Source organism: Physcomitrium patens, chromosome 16 (genome assembly GCF_059467195.1).
Source record: "Physcomitrium patens ecotype Gransden chromosome 16, ASM5946719v1, whole genome shotgun sequence".
NCBI classification, from domain to species: Eukaryota; Viridiplantae; Streptophyta; class Bryopsida; order Funariales; family Funariaceae; genus Physcomitrium; species Physcomitrium patens.
The window spans coordinates 15,778,418-15,796,207 of NC_143425.1; the positions used below are offsets into that span (position 1 = coordinate 15,778,418).

At 33.5% G+C, this 17,790-nt stretch overlaps 2 protein-coding genes across 2 annotated transcripts; one reads left to right on the top strand and one right to left on the bottom strand.

The window, feature by feature from the left end:
* The first annotated feature begins 1,871 nt into the window (after positions 1 to 1,871).
* On the top strand, positions 1,872 to 5,310 carry LOC112293506 (26S proteasome non-ATPase regulatory subunit 7 homolog A). Its single transcript, XM_024542995.3, has 10 exons — positions 1,872 to 2,259; positions 2,610 to 2,702; positions 2,901 to 2,982; positions 3,158 to 3,254; positions 3,504 to 3,579; positions 3,875 to 3,933; positions 4,073 to 4,195; positions 4,333 to 4,390; positions 4,834 to 4,919; positions 5,124 to 5,310. Exons 1-10 carry the CDS (start codon positions 2,070 to 2,072, stop codon positions 5,190 to 5,192), a joined length of 933 nt encoding a protein of 310 aa, XP_024398763.1. The 5' UTR covers positions 1,872 to 2,069; the 3' UTR covers positions 5,193 to 5,310.
* Positions 5,311 to 6,098: 788 nt separating this feature from the next.
* On the bottom strand, positions 6,099 to 11,388 carry LOC112293505 (uncharacterized). The gene is made up of 12 exons (XM_024542994.3): positions 10,915 to 11,388; positions 10,270 to 10,516; positions 9,811 to 9,923; positions 9,253 to 9,332; positions 8,744 to 8,885; positions 8,539 to 8,619; positions 8,233 to 8,337; positions 7,855 to 8,037; positions 7,611 to 7,703; positions 7,273 to 7,412; positions 7,087 to 7,153; positions 6,099 to 6,736 (listed from the first exon to the last, which is right to left on the bottom strand). The coding sequence occupies exons 1-12, from the start codon at positions 11,314 to 11,316 to the stop codon at positions 6,620 to 6,622; spliced, it is 1,770 nt and encodes a 589-aa protein (XP_024398762.1). The 5' UTR covers positions 11,317 to 11,388; the 3' UTR covers positions 6,099 to 6,619.
* Between the last annotated feature and the right edge of the window lie 6,402 nt (positions 11,389 to 17,790).

Sequence of the window (17,790 nt, forward strand, 5' to 3'; positions counted from 1 at the left end):
CATGACAACAAAATTGACATGAAGATTCTTTAAAAAAACACATATTCTTTATTAAATCAGTGGTGAGATGCAATATATTTTGGACAATGATCTTAAAAAGAGTCTTAGTTCTTGGTGATAGTTTTAGAAGTACATATTTTACAAAAAATAATACTTTAAAATTATTATTTGAAGGTAGTTATAAAAAAACATTAATAATGATATGATAACTAAGTGGTCTTAATTTTTATATAAAAAAATATACCAAAAGACATGTAAAACACCTTTGTACTTATCAAAATTATTATTTGTACCATATTCTAAGTGTTGATTTTTTTTATTGTCCATTGTAGATCTTATTTTCAAAGGTTGTAATAAAGTTGTAGATACTTGTATTACTCATATAAATAGTTTTAAGTAAGCGTAGATATAAATAAATTAGATAGATAATACATTATTTGAAAATCATCTAAAGAGCTTTCTAAATGCTAATTGGATCTAAATAATTTCTCCAAAATATATCTTTAAAAAGAATTTTAAAAAATTAAAAAAAAAAAAACTATTATAAAAACATTTTACACTTAAAACACTTAAGTTATAAGCTTTATGGTTCCAAAAAAGCCTCTACATGACATTTTTCAAGGCTAAGATATTTATCAATGCAATTAATGCCTGTATTTTTTTATTTTTTAATTTTTTTATCTTAATTCAAGGTCCTTTAGTTTTTATGTTTAGTATTATTCATTTCAATGTTTTAGTAATTTTAGTATAAATACATCTCTTTTAGATTTGTTTTGTTGTTAACTATATATGATTTTATTACATTTTAACAAATCTATTTAACTTCATGTCCTTGGAAATATTACAAATAAGTTGATATATATATATATATATATATATATATATTGTATCTGATTTTTTCTTTAAACATTGAATGTAAGCTATTTGTTATAACAATCTTACATCTCTTAATATGGCTTGGTTCTATACAAGCATAAATTTATATATGATTTTGGTTTTAATAAATAAATTTCTAATTTTTTTGAAAATTTCACCACAACTTAATGTTATCCTCTCCAATCCAATATTTATTTTCAACACCTTCCAAATAATCAACTATTATACACAATTGCTAGTAGGATGTAATTTTTATAGTATAACATTTTTTAATGTTATATATTTATTCATTAAAAAAAACTTAAATAACATAAAAATAGTTACTGATTTATAGAATTATTTATATTTTTATTCTTTAGATGCCTATGGTATGATTTATTTGTTTTCATGATATCTGGCAATATTATTTTAATATATACATAAATAAGTATATACATTCCAAAGTCCTATATGTATATATTTTACACTGGAGACTTCATCATTTGAGGTTTGATATTTATGTTATTTTCATGTTTGTGGAAGAAACATTTACAATTGGAGTGGACTTACAGTAAAAAGAAAGTATTAAAAATATAAAAGTGCACCTATTAATGATATGTGAAACTGTTTAAATAATACCGCAGCTTAAATCTGATTTATTGAAACTGTTAGTGGACTCAATCTACGAGGACTTTTTCCCATTATATTTTGTAGAGGAAAATATCATTTCATGGACAACTGTTGTAAATCATAATCTCAAAATCACAACCAAACAGCCCATAAGGCAACAGTGTCTCGCAATTACAATTCCTACGTGGCAACACTGATTGGCGTAGACCACTCAACACGCAGCCCACGCGATGTGGTTGGCTGCGATCATGCCAGCTCGGATTCAAAGCCCTCCGTCAGTATCCATCAGGGAGCATGTGTGAAAAGGGTTCCTCGATTAGCCCTAACAATATCATGGCCAGACTTTAAAAGCAAAATTCGGCCACATGCTCTCTGTTTCGTCACATTGCCAAGCTCCAGCTCGCGAGATCGCAGCCGCGGCAATCGTTCTAATCGCAGCATTTGTACGAGAGGAGTCGTCGAACTTCGGGGAGGAATTCATGAGCGGTTTCGGTTGTGGGTTTTTCTGGGTGTGGTGAAGCAGGGAGGGGAGGGGGTTCTGTGAGAGTCGGTGTTTTCGGGGCTGGGAATCGTAATCAATCGACATGGATGTGATAAGTACGAGTGTAGGAGCAGGGGCCACTGGAATAGAGAATGTTGTGGTGCACCCGCTGGTGCTTTTAAGTATTGTGGATAATTACAACCGTGTCGCTAAGGACACCCGTAAGCGCGTACTGGGTGTGCTCCTGGGATCCACCTTCCGCGGGCGTGTTGATATCACCAACAGCTATGCAGGTGAGCTGGAGTGGATCATAGCGCTCTTGGATATGTAACTTGAGTATTTGCATCGGCGATTGGTTGTGTGATGGTTGTGTTCGCGGTGATTGATTTCGTCTTGTTGACGCTGAGGTCAACATTTTAGGGTTAGGGTAGTGATCATGGGGTGGAGTTGAAAAGCGAGATTGCTCAAGGGACGTGTCGCGTTTCTACTTATTTTTCATATCTAATTTTTGGACTTTGCAAGCGCGATGAGTGATCTTTTTATGGACTATAAAATTGGAAGAAAAAATAATACCATAGGGCGATATGAAATTCTATTTTGGGACTGAAAAACGATCGCGATGGGGATGGGAGTGATTTTTTAGTGCCCTTTGAGGAAGATGACAAGGATGCCAGCATATGGTTCTTGGACCACAACTATCATGAGACTATGTTCGACATGTTCAAGAGAATTAACGGTATTCTTACTACTTCTTTCCTCCAACTGATTAACTTCTTTGTAGTTGTTTGGATGAAGAACGCAGCTGCAAGTTTAGCGGTGTGTTTTAACCAATATTTTCTAATTTTGACTGGTATGTCTCGTAACATTTTGAGTATGGCAGATTTGTTAAATCTGTTTGTGGTAAAACTGACTGTTGTAAGACGTGTTTGCTCAGCAAAAGAGCATGTGGTGGGGTGGTACAGCACTGGGCCTAAGCTTCGAGAAAATGATCTTGACATTAATGAGCTATTTCGGGAGTAAGTCCAATTTTATTCTGAACTCTGCATGTCGTACTATGTAGATGTACGACGTGGCCGTAACTACTTCATGTATAGTAGTTCTTAGAATGAATAGAACTTATACTTGGCAATATTTGCTACCCCTTCAAGAGTCTTACTCTTAACCGAAGTTTTTCATATTCCTTTGATGCAGTTATTGTCCAAATCCAGTCCTGGTGATTATTGATGTACAGCCTAGGGAGCTTGGCATTCCCACAAAGGCGTACTATGCGGTGGAGGGAGTCAAAGTGGTAATTATACATGATTTCAAATAGTTCCAAAGTGTGCAAGCAAAATTTGATATTTATTTTTGATCACATGAATTATTAGGTCGTCTCAGCTTCTGCCCTGGTTCTACGGGGATTAGGGCACTTGAGTACCACAGAGCTTTCTTAATCATGCGTCAAATTAGATGCAATCCAACATTTTTAAAACATATCTTCAGTGGGCATCATCGCGATTTGGAAGCTCGATTGGATTGATCTATGATCTGTCTACAGGATGCTACAAAAAAAAGCCAAAAGGCGTTTGTGCATGTTGCCTCTGAGATTGGAGCCTACGAGGCCGAGGAAATTGGTGTGTATTCACTACCATCAAACGTTTTCTGTGATCTTCCACATTCAGACCTGAATGTTGTTAATTTGAAATAACTGTCTTTATGTCAGCGTCAATAGAAGAGTTGTAATGTTTTTTTTATATGTAATGACCAGTTGAGGATGGCAGCAGATTTTTCTTATACAGTTCAAGTGCAGATGGTTTCAGTTTCTCTTTCTTCTGTAACCTGCGTTTTGAGGGAAGCTTGCACATGTCGTCAAGTAATCTACGCTTATAACCTTTATCAGATTAACAAATTTGATATTTTCGTGTGCAGGTGTGGAACATTTGTTAAGGGATGTGAAGGATGCGACCATCAGCACTCTTGCTACCGAGGTACGGAATTAGTCTATAAACTTGTCCTTTTGTAATTGGTGTAGTAGCAGTATTTTATTATTTTATTATCAATTGACTGACCATCTTGCTAACTTAAACAGTCTGCTTGTTATTGACCATATTGTTGAATGTTGTACAGGTGGGGGGAAAGCTTGTAGCATTAAAGGGGTTGGAAGCACGACTGAAAGAGATCCATGCTTATCTGGAGCTTGTTGTGGAGGGTAAATTGCCTTTGAATCATGAAATTTTGTACCATCTACAAGTAAGTTCTTATCTTACATCTATAAATTTCATTCATATAATCAAGTCAGTTGCATCTTGATTGTGAAGCATGCTTTGACTGCGAAATATATTATGCGGGAATGATGTTCTGATGATTCGTCTCTTATTTCCGAACAGGATGTATTCAACCTGCTACCCAACCTCAATGTCCATGAGCTTGTTAAATCCTTTGCTGGTGAGTTAATGTTGTATGGGTTTGTTACGTTTCTCCATACTGCTTGTTCATTTTCGATGTAATGTTGATTTTTATTTAGTTCATACACCAGTGAATCACGTGAACATGTTTAGCATTAAGTCGCATACTGAAGTGCAGCTCTGTCTGGAAATGGGTCATCATTATGTTTAGTATGGACTAGCTTCAAGGCGAGTACTCCGGATACTTTGAACATTTGTCGTTAAAAATCATTTCTTGGGAGTTATTTGTGTCAAGTTCTTCAAGCGTGGGCATTCACAAAATCTGGATACTTAGTGGTCAAACACTACTACTAAATTCGCTTTTCTGGTATTTTTGAAATGAAAGAATATTAGTTGGTTTTGTTTTGGTTTGACTGTGTAGATTTGGTTTTCATGTCTCAGAAGTCAGGGTGCTCATGTTAAATACTTGTGTTGGTTATGCAGTGAAAACAAACGACATGATGTTGGTGATTTACCTGTCTTCCCTTATTCGGAGTGTTATTGCTTTACACAACCTCATAAATAACAAGGTATAAGATTTTTGTTGAGGCTGCCCATTTCTAAGTTTTTAATGATGTAGCTGATGATATACGCTAATTCTCTTTTAGCGTATATCATCAGCTATCACTCGGCTAGAGCAAGTGGGAATATCTTTAGTATATTCGAAATTTGCTCGAGTGTCTGGTAAAGTTTAGATCATGTTAGGAATGTGATGAAAATGTTGTCGCTTGCAGATTTTGAATAAGGAGCACGAGAGAATTGCAGATGCGGCATCGGCTAGTGTTTCTGCTATCACAGTTTAGGTAGTGTAACACCGGTGCTCGGCTCTCGAGTGGGACATTGCTCTGCTGTAGGTTTTTCATCCTCTGTGAATTCATCGTTACATTTTCATAAGAGTTAATCCCACTGTTTCTCTCCAAATTGCAAGCATGACACATGATTGATATGGACATAGTTCTTAAAACTCTATTTTAGAGCACAATCTGAATTTTATACAGTGGTGTTTTGTATTTGCAAGGTTCTAGTTCAGAACGGTATGCATTTTTTCTCCAAAATGCTCTAAATATTTTTTACGATCTTTTAGGCTACGATTTGTGGTTGTGCTTCTAATGATCTCATTACTGCGATTAAGAGTTTTGGACGAATATCCATTTTGTACTCGATCCAGTAAGCATGATCGAGACTTGAGCTCTTGACTTGGAAAGTGTCTTGGGCTCAAACCTCACTTCTCACACCTTCGTTTCGAGTTTAATGTTTGTGTGCAAGTCAGCATGGACCAAGTTCAAAAGTGCTTATGGCAGAAACATATTATACTGTAAAATTATGATCAAGCAAATTCCTTCTTATATTTCAGTAGATAAAAACAGGTATCTATACCCAAGTAATGACAAGTTTACCTTGTTTGGATTCTCTGCGAAGCAAAATATGTAAATTTTTCACATTCACACTGGTAGTACGGATCAAATTGAGATGGAATGTACATGAAACTACAATCAGGTGACAATCTACAAAGTCATTTCAGAATTCATTTCATAGAATTTACGTTGAGTGCGCGCGAAATATAAACTACTTTGGGCCCAGGTCAAAAGACACATCAAATGCCAGCACAAATCCGCAGTGATGAGAGAAGCCATGTTCATTGCAGATTGGTGGTGACCAATGGGACGATAGGTAGTTATTTCCAATTCAGGCATAACCTGCAAGTAATAAAAATTCCAAATGACTATGCAGAACACAGAATATAATAACCACACTAAAAAGAATGTTACATACGAGTTCCTCAGGAATACGCTGATCAAAAGACCCAATTATGGATTGACTAAGTCACCTAAGATAAAACTATTACGAAATCGGTCACACAGTAATCCTCAACCAATCCACGTTGTCAGGCTTCATTCCGCTAACTTCATCCTGTAGAAGATATACACACAATAGTAACTACAGATGTGGATCAGATTTGCTAGAAGCACATTTACTTGTGTACCTTCGTAGGTGAAGGCCAGAGGGGGTCCCTGCTGGTTGCCTAGTTTTACAATAATTTCGTTCATCAACTGGTGTGGTTCCCTTGAGAAGTCAAATTTGTACTACACATCTGGTACATCCGTCTTTAACACCAGTGCAGGAAAACCTAAGGAACTAACAAGAACATCTCCTTGACAAATTGCGGAGTTTGTTGAGACGACGACAATGCAGTCATTGAACGAATGTAGACAACGGTGCATTACTCGAATTAAACACACATAACTTGGACACAGGCTTGCAGAGCCTGACCAGCGAAAAACCGGACATCCACATCAGGATCTTCCTGAAGTTCCAACAAGCACGGCCGAATTGTTTGCTCCACAACCTGCAAGGATGTCATGTCAGAAAGGCGAAATAAATACAGCCTTAACGTCACACATGTTACGTATGCATCGCAAAAATACTAACACTAGGATACTACTGAGCACAAGTGAACAGTAAAGCTAAGAAATTAGTGTCTGTAAAAGCTGAAGAGGTAAAAATGACCACAACTTCAACGCAAGCCATTCAATCAACGAGCACAACAGACAGTTTCAAGTCAATCTACTACACAAACTCTTCTTTGAATAGACGCTAATAAGTATGAAGCTGCACAATACGGCAGGTGCCACTTTGCAACACTCAAATTCATTAAATAAACGATTGAGGGAAGCGCATACGAGATGGTGTGCTTACAGTGGAATCGACAATAGGAATCATAGATTGCAGCATCTTAGCGACGTTAAACTTGATATTAGGAACCCTGTCAAAGCAATTACAAAGAGTAAACTCAATACACAAGATTCAAATTCTACCTAATACTAGGTTTTGCAGCAAATCAATCATCAAGCTTAATTACATGGGTGCGGAATACTACAACACCTGTCTTTGGCTGCATTGATGACCACAGGCAACATTGTCTGGCAGGTGGCTTCGGCACCAACAACAGGAGCAAGAAGGGAAATGGCCACAAGCACCGTCATGCGATACAAGTAATGAGGATTGTTGATCTTTTCCATCACCTGCAAGTCCTCACAACATGGTCAGAAAAAAATCTCAGCCTATCAGTAGTATAAAAATTATCACAAATACACAGGTCTCTCAACCATAGCTCGTGTGTTTAACGAACAAAGGCTGTAATGTATCGACTGTGAGAGAAGCTCATAACTTCCATACTCATTACCGAGTTAGACCTCATCACAAACTTGTCGGGCAAGTACCTGTGGAATGATGTGTTGCAATGCCCACTCGGAACCGAACTCTTCGGCAAGACGCTTAAGGTTGTTCGCAGCAGCCTCTCGGATAGAGTACACCTGTTCAAAAAAAAAAAAAAAAACGATTAAAAGAAATATATGAATAAACCTTAAGGTACAGGTGTGTAAGCTCGAGGACAACTTTGGCGATATAAGTCAGCAACTTGTGATTAGAAATCATCCACATATTGCTTGATGGGAATATAAGAACCTGATCTTCAAGCCACTGCATGCATAGAGCACCTAGTTTGTCGTCAAAAAAGTCGACACCTAATTGGCTGGCCAATAAAGGAATGTACTCAATTATGGCAAGACGGACACGCCAATGCCGATCCTCTGCTAACTCCACAATGGCTGGCAAAAGTGACTGAGACAGCAAGTCGATGCCTATTACCTGTGATCAAAAAGTCCAAATTCAGATCCATTGGTTCTTTTCTTTGTGGAACACATCCAGTGTCTTGATGTGAACCCAACTAATGTCATGTCCATTAAAGAAAGGCCACAATACATAACTAAATCAAAGATTTATCAGAGCAACAAGATAGGGACATGTAATGAAATGTCCTTCACTAATAGAATTGATCATTACTTGGTTGACTTGATCTAGCTTGCTGATGATATTTAGCCGCACGTCTGGAAATTCATCCTTCAACAGTGATAGGAATATGGGTAAAAGTTGCTCAATAGTAGCTTCCTGCATAGATAAAACCAAAGCAACACGGAATTACACGTTGTCTCTCATTGGATAGCATATATACTCAGTTGGTCATGGAAAATTTTAAAAATTATAAAACACGTACAATACATTACAGTAAACCAATAATCACCGAAGAACTTTCAAACAATTTTTTTTACCATGCAAACAGATGGATCGATAAGCAAAAATGAATCTAACCTTGCCTAGCAATGGCGCCATGCCCATGATAACCGATGCAAGAGCAGCTCGTACATGTTGGGATGAATCAGTTGACAACTCCTACAACAACATTCCACATTGAATAGGTGGGGGAAGAGTGAAATATTGTGAAACTGAATTGGCAACATATAGGCATGTACTGAAATAAAAGTAACAAGCTTCTTCAGTTACGCAGAGGACCAACCTTCACACATGGAAGAATATGTTGTTGACCAACTTGAGGGTTGACAATCCCGCAAAACTTAGTGACTTTGCCTGCAGCAGCGATACGGACCTCTGCTTCATTATCCCGCAATAGACGTACATATGCTGGCACCAATTCCGTCCTAGAGCCAGATGAAAAACATAACCAAATCAGTGCCTACATTCAAGAAACTTATGACCAATGATGTTTACGTAAGTTGTGTTTTGAATCTCCTTGAGACAGACATGCTGCATTAACGAAAGGTCGAAAAAATATCTGCATGCCCTGTCACATGTCTTCTTACTAGATTCAAATATAAGATGTCCCATCCCAACAAAGCCCGGTTGGATCATGCAATAAGCGTTAATCAAGAACCATAAGCCAAAGTAGACGCAATCATCCCCCATCAGAGCCAAAATCATGTAAAAATACCAAAACGAAACAGTCATAAATAGATCAAAGTTCAGTCTAAATGACACATTTGCAGTAGTCGATTTTTAAACAAGCACCTGGTTGGTTCTGGTCCTACCGCCTCACAAAGCTCATATAACTGGTTGGCCACCATGTATCGTACCCTCCATGATTTGTCCTGGAATCCCACAGGGAAACTCATGATTTAATTATTGTATGTATATAACTATACTCAAAGAACATCCCTGGGGTTAGCTCTGAAAGAAGATTTAACAGAAAAAGTACAAGGTTAATATATTTAAAATGTAGTCTCAGAGACAACTATCAATTATAACCAATGAGTCTGCTTAGCTCGAATCCAAGCAGCAAGATGAGGCGTTTTTTCTTTAGAGTAACCCTTTTATGTTAACGACCTGTCTCAAAGGCAGTCAGCAAGCAAACTACATTTCCAGGAAAAAGTACACAAGCGACACACTTAAAGCCCTTTAAGAAAAGACTACTGCGGATGGAACATACTGACTCAGTGGATAGCATTCTTTAAAATGAGATTTGTCAATCACTGTGGCTGCCCATATAGAACAGATAAGCCGCGAAGTGGTGAGAGAAATGAAGGAACATCCCGAAAGATGTACATGATTGAAATGTGATGTCCCTACCTGTGAGAAACTGACTATAACGGGGAGAATATTTGCCTCGCAGTCAGCCGGCTCCAGAAGTTTGCCCAAAGTAGCACAACTCTCCACTGCTAGAAGCCTCACCGAGTCTTGATCTGCAACCAAATTTCCGCTCTTTCAGTTGCAGGCCAATGTACACCGAGTGGAAATTTTCCCTAACCGTTACGCTCTTGAGAGTTGGCACATTCAGTTACAAGGAGAAGGGAGATAACAACAGAAATCGATTTTTGATCCAGAAAGATGCTTTGAAAATTTTAAATGAGTCTAGCGGTGAGCCGAGAAAATTCACGATATTCTTGACAGAAGAAATCAGGGGTCAGCAGAGAGTGGGTAAATGCCAATCCTCTGCCATGACCACACACCATTTCTCACTTTTCAGTACCCAAGGAGCTGTTAAAATTTTACAAAATGCATACAACGCTCTCAAGAATGCAGATGTACCATCTTGAGTGAGCTCCCTGAAGAAGGTCATAATATCAGTCTTCAGGTACATGGCTTCGACGGTAGCCGCAAATTTTCCCAAATTTAGTGCAGCTGATCGTCGCACCATAGGCATCTCATCGTGACATAGCTGATTGTAGACCGAACGCAACTCAGCCCGAAGAAGATCTGGAGAACTAGGGTAAGCGACGTGGAAAAGCCCGCAGGCTGACACTCGTGCGGTGAACCATTCCCCAGCACCGAGCCTCTGTTATCATCGACAGAGAAAGTCAACACAGGGAACCTACAGGTTGAAAATGCTGAAATAGTGCCGTACATTGCCTAGTTACGGCAACAAGACCTAAACTTAAGATATTTCCCTCCGCGCTACATTCCACCAGCTACATTGCCTGGCCAGACGAAAAAATTTCTACTTCCTCACACGAAACGCTTGCAAAATCCAACCTCGATACATCGAAACCCTAGAAGATAGGTCCGAAACCGAAAGCTTCAAACTCTCGCTAGACGACATTTCCTCTCCAAACGCCCCAATGACAGTTCCCTGCACATCTCTCCCCTAAGAACCCTAGCAAAATGCTGCAAAAAAACGCAAAACACCGCAACACAACACGTCACAACAGAAAAATGGTAAAAACCCCTGCTAACCTTAACAAGCGGAATGAACCACTCCACGACATCTCGCTCCTTCATCTGCGAGCCAATCTTGCAAAGCGACTCCACAGACTTGTCCCGCACCACGGTTTCCTCCACCGTGCACAGCGACTCCAACGGCGACAACAGCACATGTGCGTAGTCCACCCCGCCAACATATGGGATGAACCCTCCCAGCTCGTCGGCCATTGCCAGCAGCACTTCATCGTCGTCGTCATTATTCTCGCTCAAAAACGGAATGAGCTCCTTGCGCGTCCGATCCTCCCCAAGCGCTCGAGCAATGGTGGACAAGCGCCGGATCGAGTTCAGGCGTAGCTGAATATCATCATTCTTGAGCTCGTCGATGAGAATGGCTATAGGATACAGCGGCTCGTCCACCATCGCCATATTCGCCATCCTTCACTTCTGCCCCTCCTTCCCTCAAACTCGACGACCTCGTGCCGTCTATCTCACACTCTCGTATCCACAATCAAAGACAGTGACGAAGGCGCGCCTCGCGGTGTCAGTTGTGGCATCCTTTAGCGCTAGGTTCCAGCATGGCGTTCCCGTCCCCTACGACACCTCTAGAACAACGTCGCTCATTTCAGTTTCTGCAACACACATCGTGAGATGCTCAATAAAATAACGCAAACTTTAAAGTTAATGTAATCTACCCCCGCAAAGTTTGTCACCTTCCTCCCTGGAGTAATTATGCTACTGTGGTTTTACGGTACCGTGACTCATTGACATATCCTAAAAATAAATTTCACAGCTTCACGGGAGTAGAATCAACCCTTACGGCAACGCCAGCCGCAGCCTTTATAATTGACCAAGTCTTACTGGAGATTTTTTTCCTGCAGATTTGGTTCTTTGTGTTTTGAGACACCCCCAAGCTCCTACCATGGCTACGTCAGCGGATGGGCATTCATCCTCGACATAGAACATTCATCCAGTAGAGCCCTCTGGGTTATCCGAACCTCGTCCTTACGCTGGATTGGAAAGAACCCTCCTTCCCCGAACCAGGAATGTCCTGTGGATGAACGTCCCGCACGGGCACCCATCCATGGGGCCATCCGGGCAGAAGGCGAACCGGGCAGGATAGAGGGTGCGGGGAGCGCTTTCGTTGAAAGAGCGCGGTGCCCATGGACAGAAACAATGTGCGAAATTTGAAACATATTATATTATCAGAAAACTTATTGTTTAATTCTTCATACAAATATTTTAAGATGGAATATTAGGGCAGAGCCTTGAGGCTTTGCAATGATGATTGTGAGAAGAAACATCTCTAATACAAGTGTGGGGTGTCATGCCTTTGCTTTTGTTTTCTATATTTAATTTGATTAATTAATTAATTAGATTTTTTTTTTTGTTTGTAGGATGACAATCTCTAATCCACTCTTTACCTTCACTTTTTGAGATTTAGAAGTATGAGTATCACCTTTTGAGATTAAATTTGTGTTTATATATATATATATATATATATATATATATATTTGTTTTTATTAAAGCTATCTCCAATAAAATTTGGAACCAAAATTTTTGACCTCCTAAATTTTCATACATCCAAATTTTTTTAAAAAATAAATGAATATTTTGAAGGTAAAATTCACTCTTAATTCAAATTTTAAGATAATTTTAATTAAGTTTTTATTAGAATTAGTGGTGTAAAGTAAGAAAAAAAAAATAAGAAAGAAAGAAGATAGAAGAAGGAAAAATAAATACAAGAAAGACAATCAAAGAAATATACATTCCAAAACTAGTTGTGGTTTATTTATTGGATTTTTACTTAGTAAATAGTAAAGAATAAAATTAAAAATAATATATTTTTTAATAAGTAATTTATTTATCTTTCTAAAGATGTAAAAACATAATTAAATATAAGTTACTATGAATAAGTTATAACAATTTGAAGATAGAATGTAAATAATAGAAAAATTAAGCAATTGGATTTTGCTTCAAGAATAATTTGGTAAAATAGTCAAGGATTTGAGTATCACCAAAGCTCACAAGTTGTGTATAGGATATCTTAAAGGGACCATAAGGCTTAAGTCTTATTCTTTTAACTACTTCTAAAGTGCTATAACCTATATATGACATATAGACTTCATTTTCTACAACTATTATATCTACTAATTACTTTAGTTTTTATAAGTAGAATTATTGTTTTTGCAATTTTGACTTTTCTATTTTTTAAAAGAACACCTAACTAGCATAATAGATGTTTGAAGCTTTCAAATCTAACTCCAATTCTTAATAATATCCTCTAAAAATAATTTAAATATTTTTACTAAAATCTTTAAGATGTATTCTAAAAATTAACATATAATTTTGATAAATTCTAAGTAAATTCTAAAAAATATTTAAATATTTTTGAAATATTAATATTATATTTAGAGATATTTTAATATATTTTAGTATTTATTTATAAAAATAATAAATTTAAATAAACTAAAAATTCTACTTTCTATATAAATTATTAAAAAGATATAATATTTTTTAATTTTTTTTCTATCTTTTAGCTATTATTTAAAGCTTTATAAAAAGTAAGACTTATAAACAAAATACCTTTTTAGACATTGATTTCAAGAATTAAATATCAATTATCACAAATAAAAAGAATACTTACCAATTAGGATAATGGCCTCGAAGACTTATAAAGATTCTATTTTTATGCTATTTTATTCAACAATACTCTTATGACTTATAAAACTTTCTAAATCCTAATTAATACTTAGATAATAAAATATATCTATATAACTTAATAATTTCATATAAAACTTTCTAAATCCTAATTAATACTTAGATAATAAAATATATCTATATAACTTAATAATTTCATATAGATGTACATCCTCTTAAGGCTACTAATTAGTAGCTAATAAATCTAACTAATATATAATTAATGGTGATAAGTGTTAACTTATGATTATCTCTAATAAATTAACTAAAAAAACACAAATATATTTGAACTGGTCTTGTTGAAGCCAAATATAAAATACAAGAATAAACTCAATTAATTTAAATAAAAAAAATAATTTAATCAAACAAAGATCAACTATAAATTCCAAATTAGTCTTGTAATGAATATCTAAGGTAGATATCTAAGGATGAATATCTGAGTGTAAAAGTCACTTCTTACTTCAAATTAAAAGTTAGATTTAAATAAAATTATATTTTATTTAGTGCTGTAAATAATAAAAAAAAAAATAACAAGAAAGAAAAAAGAAGAGAGAAAAGACAAATGAGAAAAAGACAATCAAACAAACATACATTCTAAAACTAGTTATATTTTGTTCACTAAATTTTTACTTGGTATATTTTAATAATTAAAAAATCATACAGATAATTCTTTTATCTTTTTAATAAATTAAAAAATATCATTAATTAATTATTAAAATTTGAAGATTTAAAACAGAAAAGAAAAAAATTTAGTCATTTGGATTTTGTCTCAAAGATACCTTAATTATGTGGTCAAAGTTTCAAGCCTCACCTAGGTTCACAAGTAGTATATAGGATGTCTTAGAGGGTCCACAAGGCCTTAATTTTATCCTCTTAACTACCTCTAATATGCTACAACTTTTATGGAATATGTACACCCTCTTTCTTACAATTATTATTATAACTAATCGTCACTCTAATTCTATTAGTTAAATTATTTTTTTAGAAAATTTTAATTATAACATATTTAAAAAAAAACATCGTATTAGCTAAGTAGCTGCATGAGGCCTTCAAATCTTGCTCCATTTCTTCATAATAGCTTCCAAAAGTAGTAAAATTATTCTTACTGAAATCTTAAAATATAATATTCTAAAAACTACTAAAATCTATAAAAAATTTTATTAAGAATCTATTATTATAAATTTTTACTCAAAACCAACCTTGTAACTTATAAGATCTTTTAAATTTTAATCAATATTTATAGAATCAAATAAATTCTATAACATAATATTTTTTAAATATATATATTTTTAAACAATATTAAAAGATTAATAAATCTACAAATTAAGATGCATTAGTAGGAATTATAACCAATTATAAATAAAGATTACTTTTTTTAGAATTATTTGCATTAGTTGTTGTAATTTTTGTTGTTATTTTTATTTTATTTTATTTATTTATTTTAACTTCTTTTTAATTATTTCTTATATTTTTATAAAAATTTTAATATTATATTTTTAATAAATATTTATTAATTAAAATTTTAAATTTTAAATAGTTAATATTATTAAATTATAAGTAATAATTATAGTTAAAAGAATAGTATTTATTGAGTGTAAATATATTTTTTTTATTTATTTGCAAGACTTTTTAAAATTATCTTAGTAGCAATTGATCATACTTTATAAATATAATTTATAAAATTGATTTATATTTTTTTATTTGTCTATCAAATTGATGATTAAAAATAGAAGCTAATTTAAAATCAACATTAAATGTACTAAAAACATCTTGAAAGACCTTGATACAAATTAGAAATTCTATAATATTAATAAATATAATAAAAATAATTATTTAATTTTTTTCTAATATTTTTTTAAAAAATAAAGTACCAAATGTGATCTTTTATTCAAAAAATTATTTATTACAAAAAGAAAGTTATAAAAATCAAATATTAAAAAAATTGTAATAAAGTTCATTCAAGCAGATGACTAAAATTGTTTTGGAATAGATAGAAGTTAAAAAAGTCTACATGATTAATGACATAAAGTCTTTGTTTTAGAATAAGTGTTACAAGAACAAATAAATGTTTGAAAACTTTCCATATTTAAAGCCATCAATTGTTTTCAAATGAGCTCTAAAGATTTATTTTACCAATTTTTTTTATGTTGTTTAAAAGTCATATTTTGCTCTCTCTCTCTCTCTCTCTCTCTCTCTCTCTATGTATATATATATATATATATATATAAAAAATTAAGATTAGTATTTAAATGTATATATTTTACAATAAAAAATTATATTTAAAAATAAAATTTATGAATATTATAATAAAATTTATTTTTCATATCTAAAATAAAAGAGTCTATTAATATATTTGAACAAAATTTATTAAATGACTAAAAGTCAACTGAAATTATAGGTTTTACATCTTAATTTTTTAATATCACAAAAAGTGGATAGAGGTTGATTAAATGTGGCATCTTTTTCTTTTGATATAAGATAGAAAAGATAAGGAATTTGATATAAAGAATTTAGATATAAGATATAAACCTCAAATTGTTGCTCTTCAATCTTTATTCTTCTCTAATTTCTTTCTGCAAATTAATCTTATAAGTAGAATAAAAACTTCATATAGATACTTGATAAATATTTGACTATAGATTACAAATAATTCTAAAAAACATTACACATTATAAATAATATTTGGTATTTTTCAATCTATAATATTTTGTAGCTTCTAAAATCTACTTGCAAATTATTCATCAAAATAATACATTTAAAAATTCTATCTTGAGTTGTGTAGAATTTATATATATATTTTTTTATCTTGATATATAGTATTAGATTCTTTATTTTTTTAATATAAGAAAAATATATTATTTATATTCTTCTATATTCTTAGAACAAGTAAAAATATTATTTTAAATAATAAGCACTTAAATTATTTTGAAATTTATAAAACACATTAGATATTAAATATCAAAATGCAAATGGATTTTTTTTAAATCCTAAAACTGTGCTATTATATTTAAATTGACCAGTTAGGACTATAATTTTTTATTTATATAAATACACAGATCTAGTTTTATGTTCAAAGTGAATATTTGGTACAAATTCAACCAAATATTAAAACAAAAGTTCTTTCTAATAATGATTCAAAGCAACTAGGTTTCAAAAGGCGAATTGGTTTGGTGCTACAGTCGTACAAAAAAGTTACACATGAATATCATCACATTCTGGAGTACTGATTTAAAAAAATTGGCTAATACAGTATGCAAAATTAAATTAGTTTCATGATAAAGAATTTGCCAATATTGATTTGGTATTTGTATGGTTAATCTATGTCAAAGCAATAATATGAAGGTCTACTAGTAGAAGAAAGAAATATTGATGATACAAAGCTTATCTAATAGTAGAAATACCATCCAACAATAGAAAAAACAGCATTTGGAAGATACATCTTTCAAAGGTAGTAAAAATAATAGAAATAGTTAATGTTCACAAAAACTAAAATGACTTTTAACATTACAAAATTTATTTTTAATAGTTCATATGAGTAGTTATTTCAAAAAATAGTTACTATTCAAAAAAAAAATCATATATTGAATCATTAAAATTTAAAAGAACTATTAAAACCTTTAGAGAATTATTAGTAATTTTATGTATATTGAAGGTATGATATTGAACAAAAAACTTATTAAAATAAGTAAGTAAAAAACATATATATAAAATAAATGTGCTTGTATGAATTGCAACAACTATCTTACCTTCTCCAGTTAGAAGACACAACAGTGCTATGATTCAAGTCCTCAAGCTATTAAATTTGAAAATAAGATTAAAGCGGATGCAGAAATTAAGGATTAAGGTTATCCTAAAATTGTAATATTGTATGCTCTAATAATCTTCCGATTTGGTAGAAAATAACGTAGAGTAAGTACACAGGGTTAAGCACTAACTGCTGCTGCATCTGCATCTATTGGCGATAAGCAAAAACATTATGCAATTTGAAAATGGGAGTACTATTTCCTGTTTGTCTCATTAATTAACATATACCACTTCATTTGGGCTTCGCAAGTTACCTTAGGAGTGATGTGATATAAACTGATCGAGGTCTTACGAATTCCCTCGTACCATCACATATCTCAACCAGTACCACAAAATTTATGAAAAATAAGCACAAGCATACCTCTTCGGTACACATTGGTAACCATGGACTGATACCATCCCAACTCC

Coding starts and splice junctions, on each gene's coding strand:
- LOC112293505 (XM_024542994.3), bottom strand. CDS start 11,316: ATGGCGAATATGGCGATGGTGGACGAGCCGCTGTATCCTATAGCCATT. Junction 9,924..10,269: donor CAGGGAGCTCACTCAAGATG/GTACATCTGCAT, acceptor ATTTGGTTGCAG/ATCAAGACTCGGTGAGGCTT. Junction 8,338..8,538: donor TGGCGCCATTGCTAGGCAAG/GTTAGATTCATT, acceptor TTATCTATGCAG/GAAGCTACTATTGAGCAACT.
- LOC112293506 (XM_024542995.3), top strand. CDS start 2,070: ATGGATGTGATAAGTACGAGTGTAGGAGCAGGGGCCACTGGAATAGAG. Junction 3,580..3,874: donor CTACGAGGCCGAGGAAATTG/GTGTGTATTCAC, acceptor TTTCGTGTGCAG/GTGTGGAACATTTGTTAAGG. Junction 4,391..4,833: donor GCTTGTTAAATCCTTTGCTG/GTGAGTTAATGT, acceptor TTGGTTATGCAG/TGAAAACAAACGACATGATG.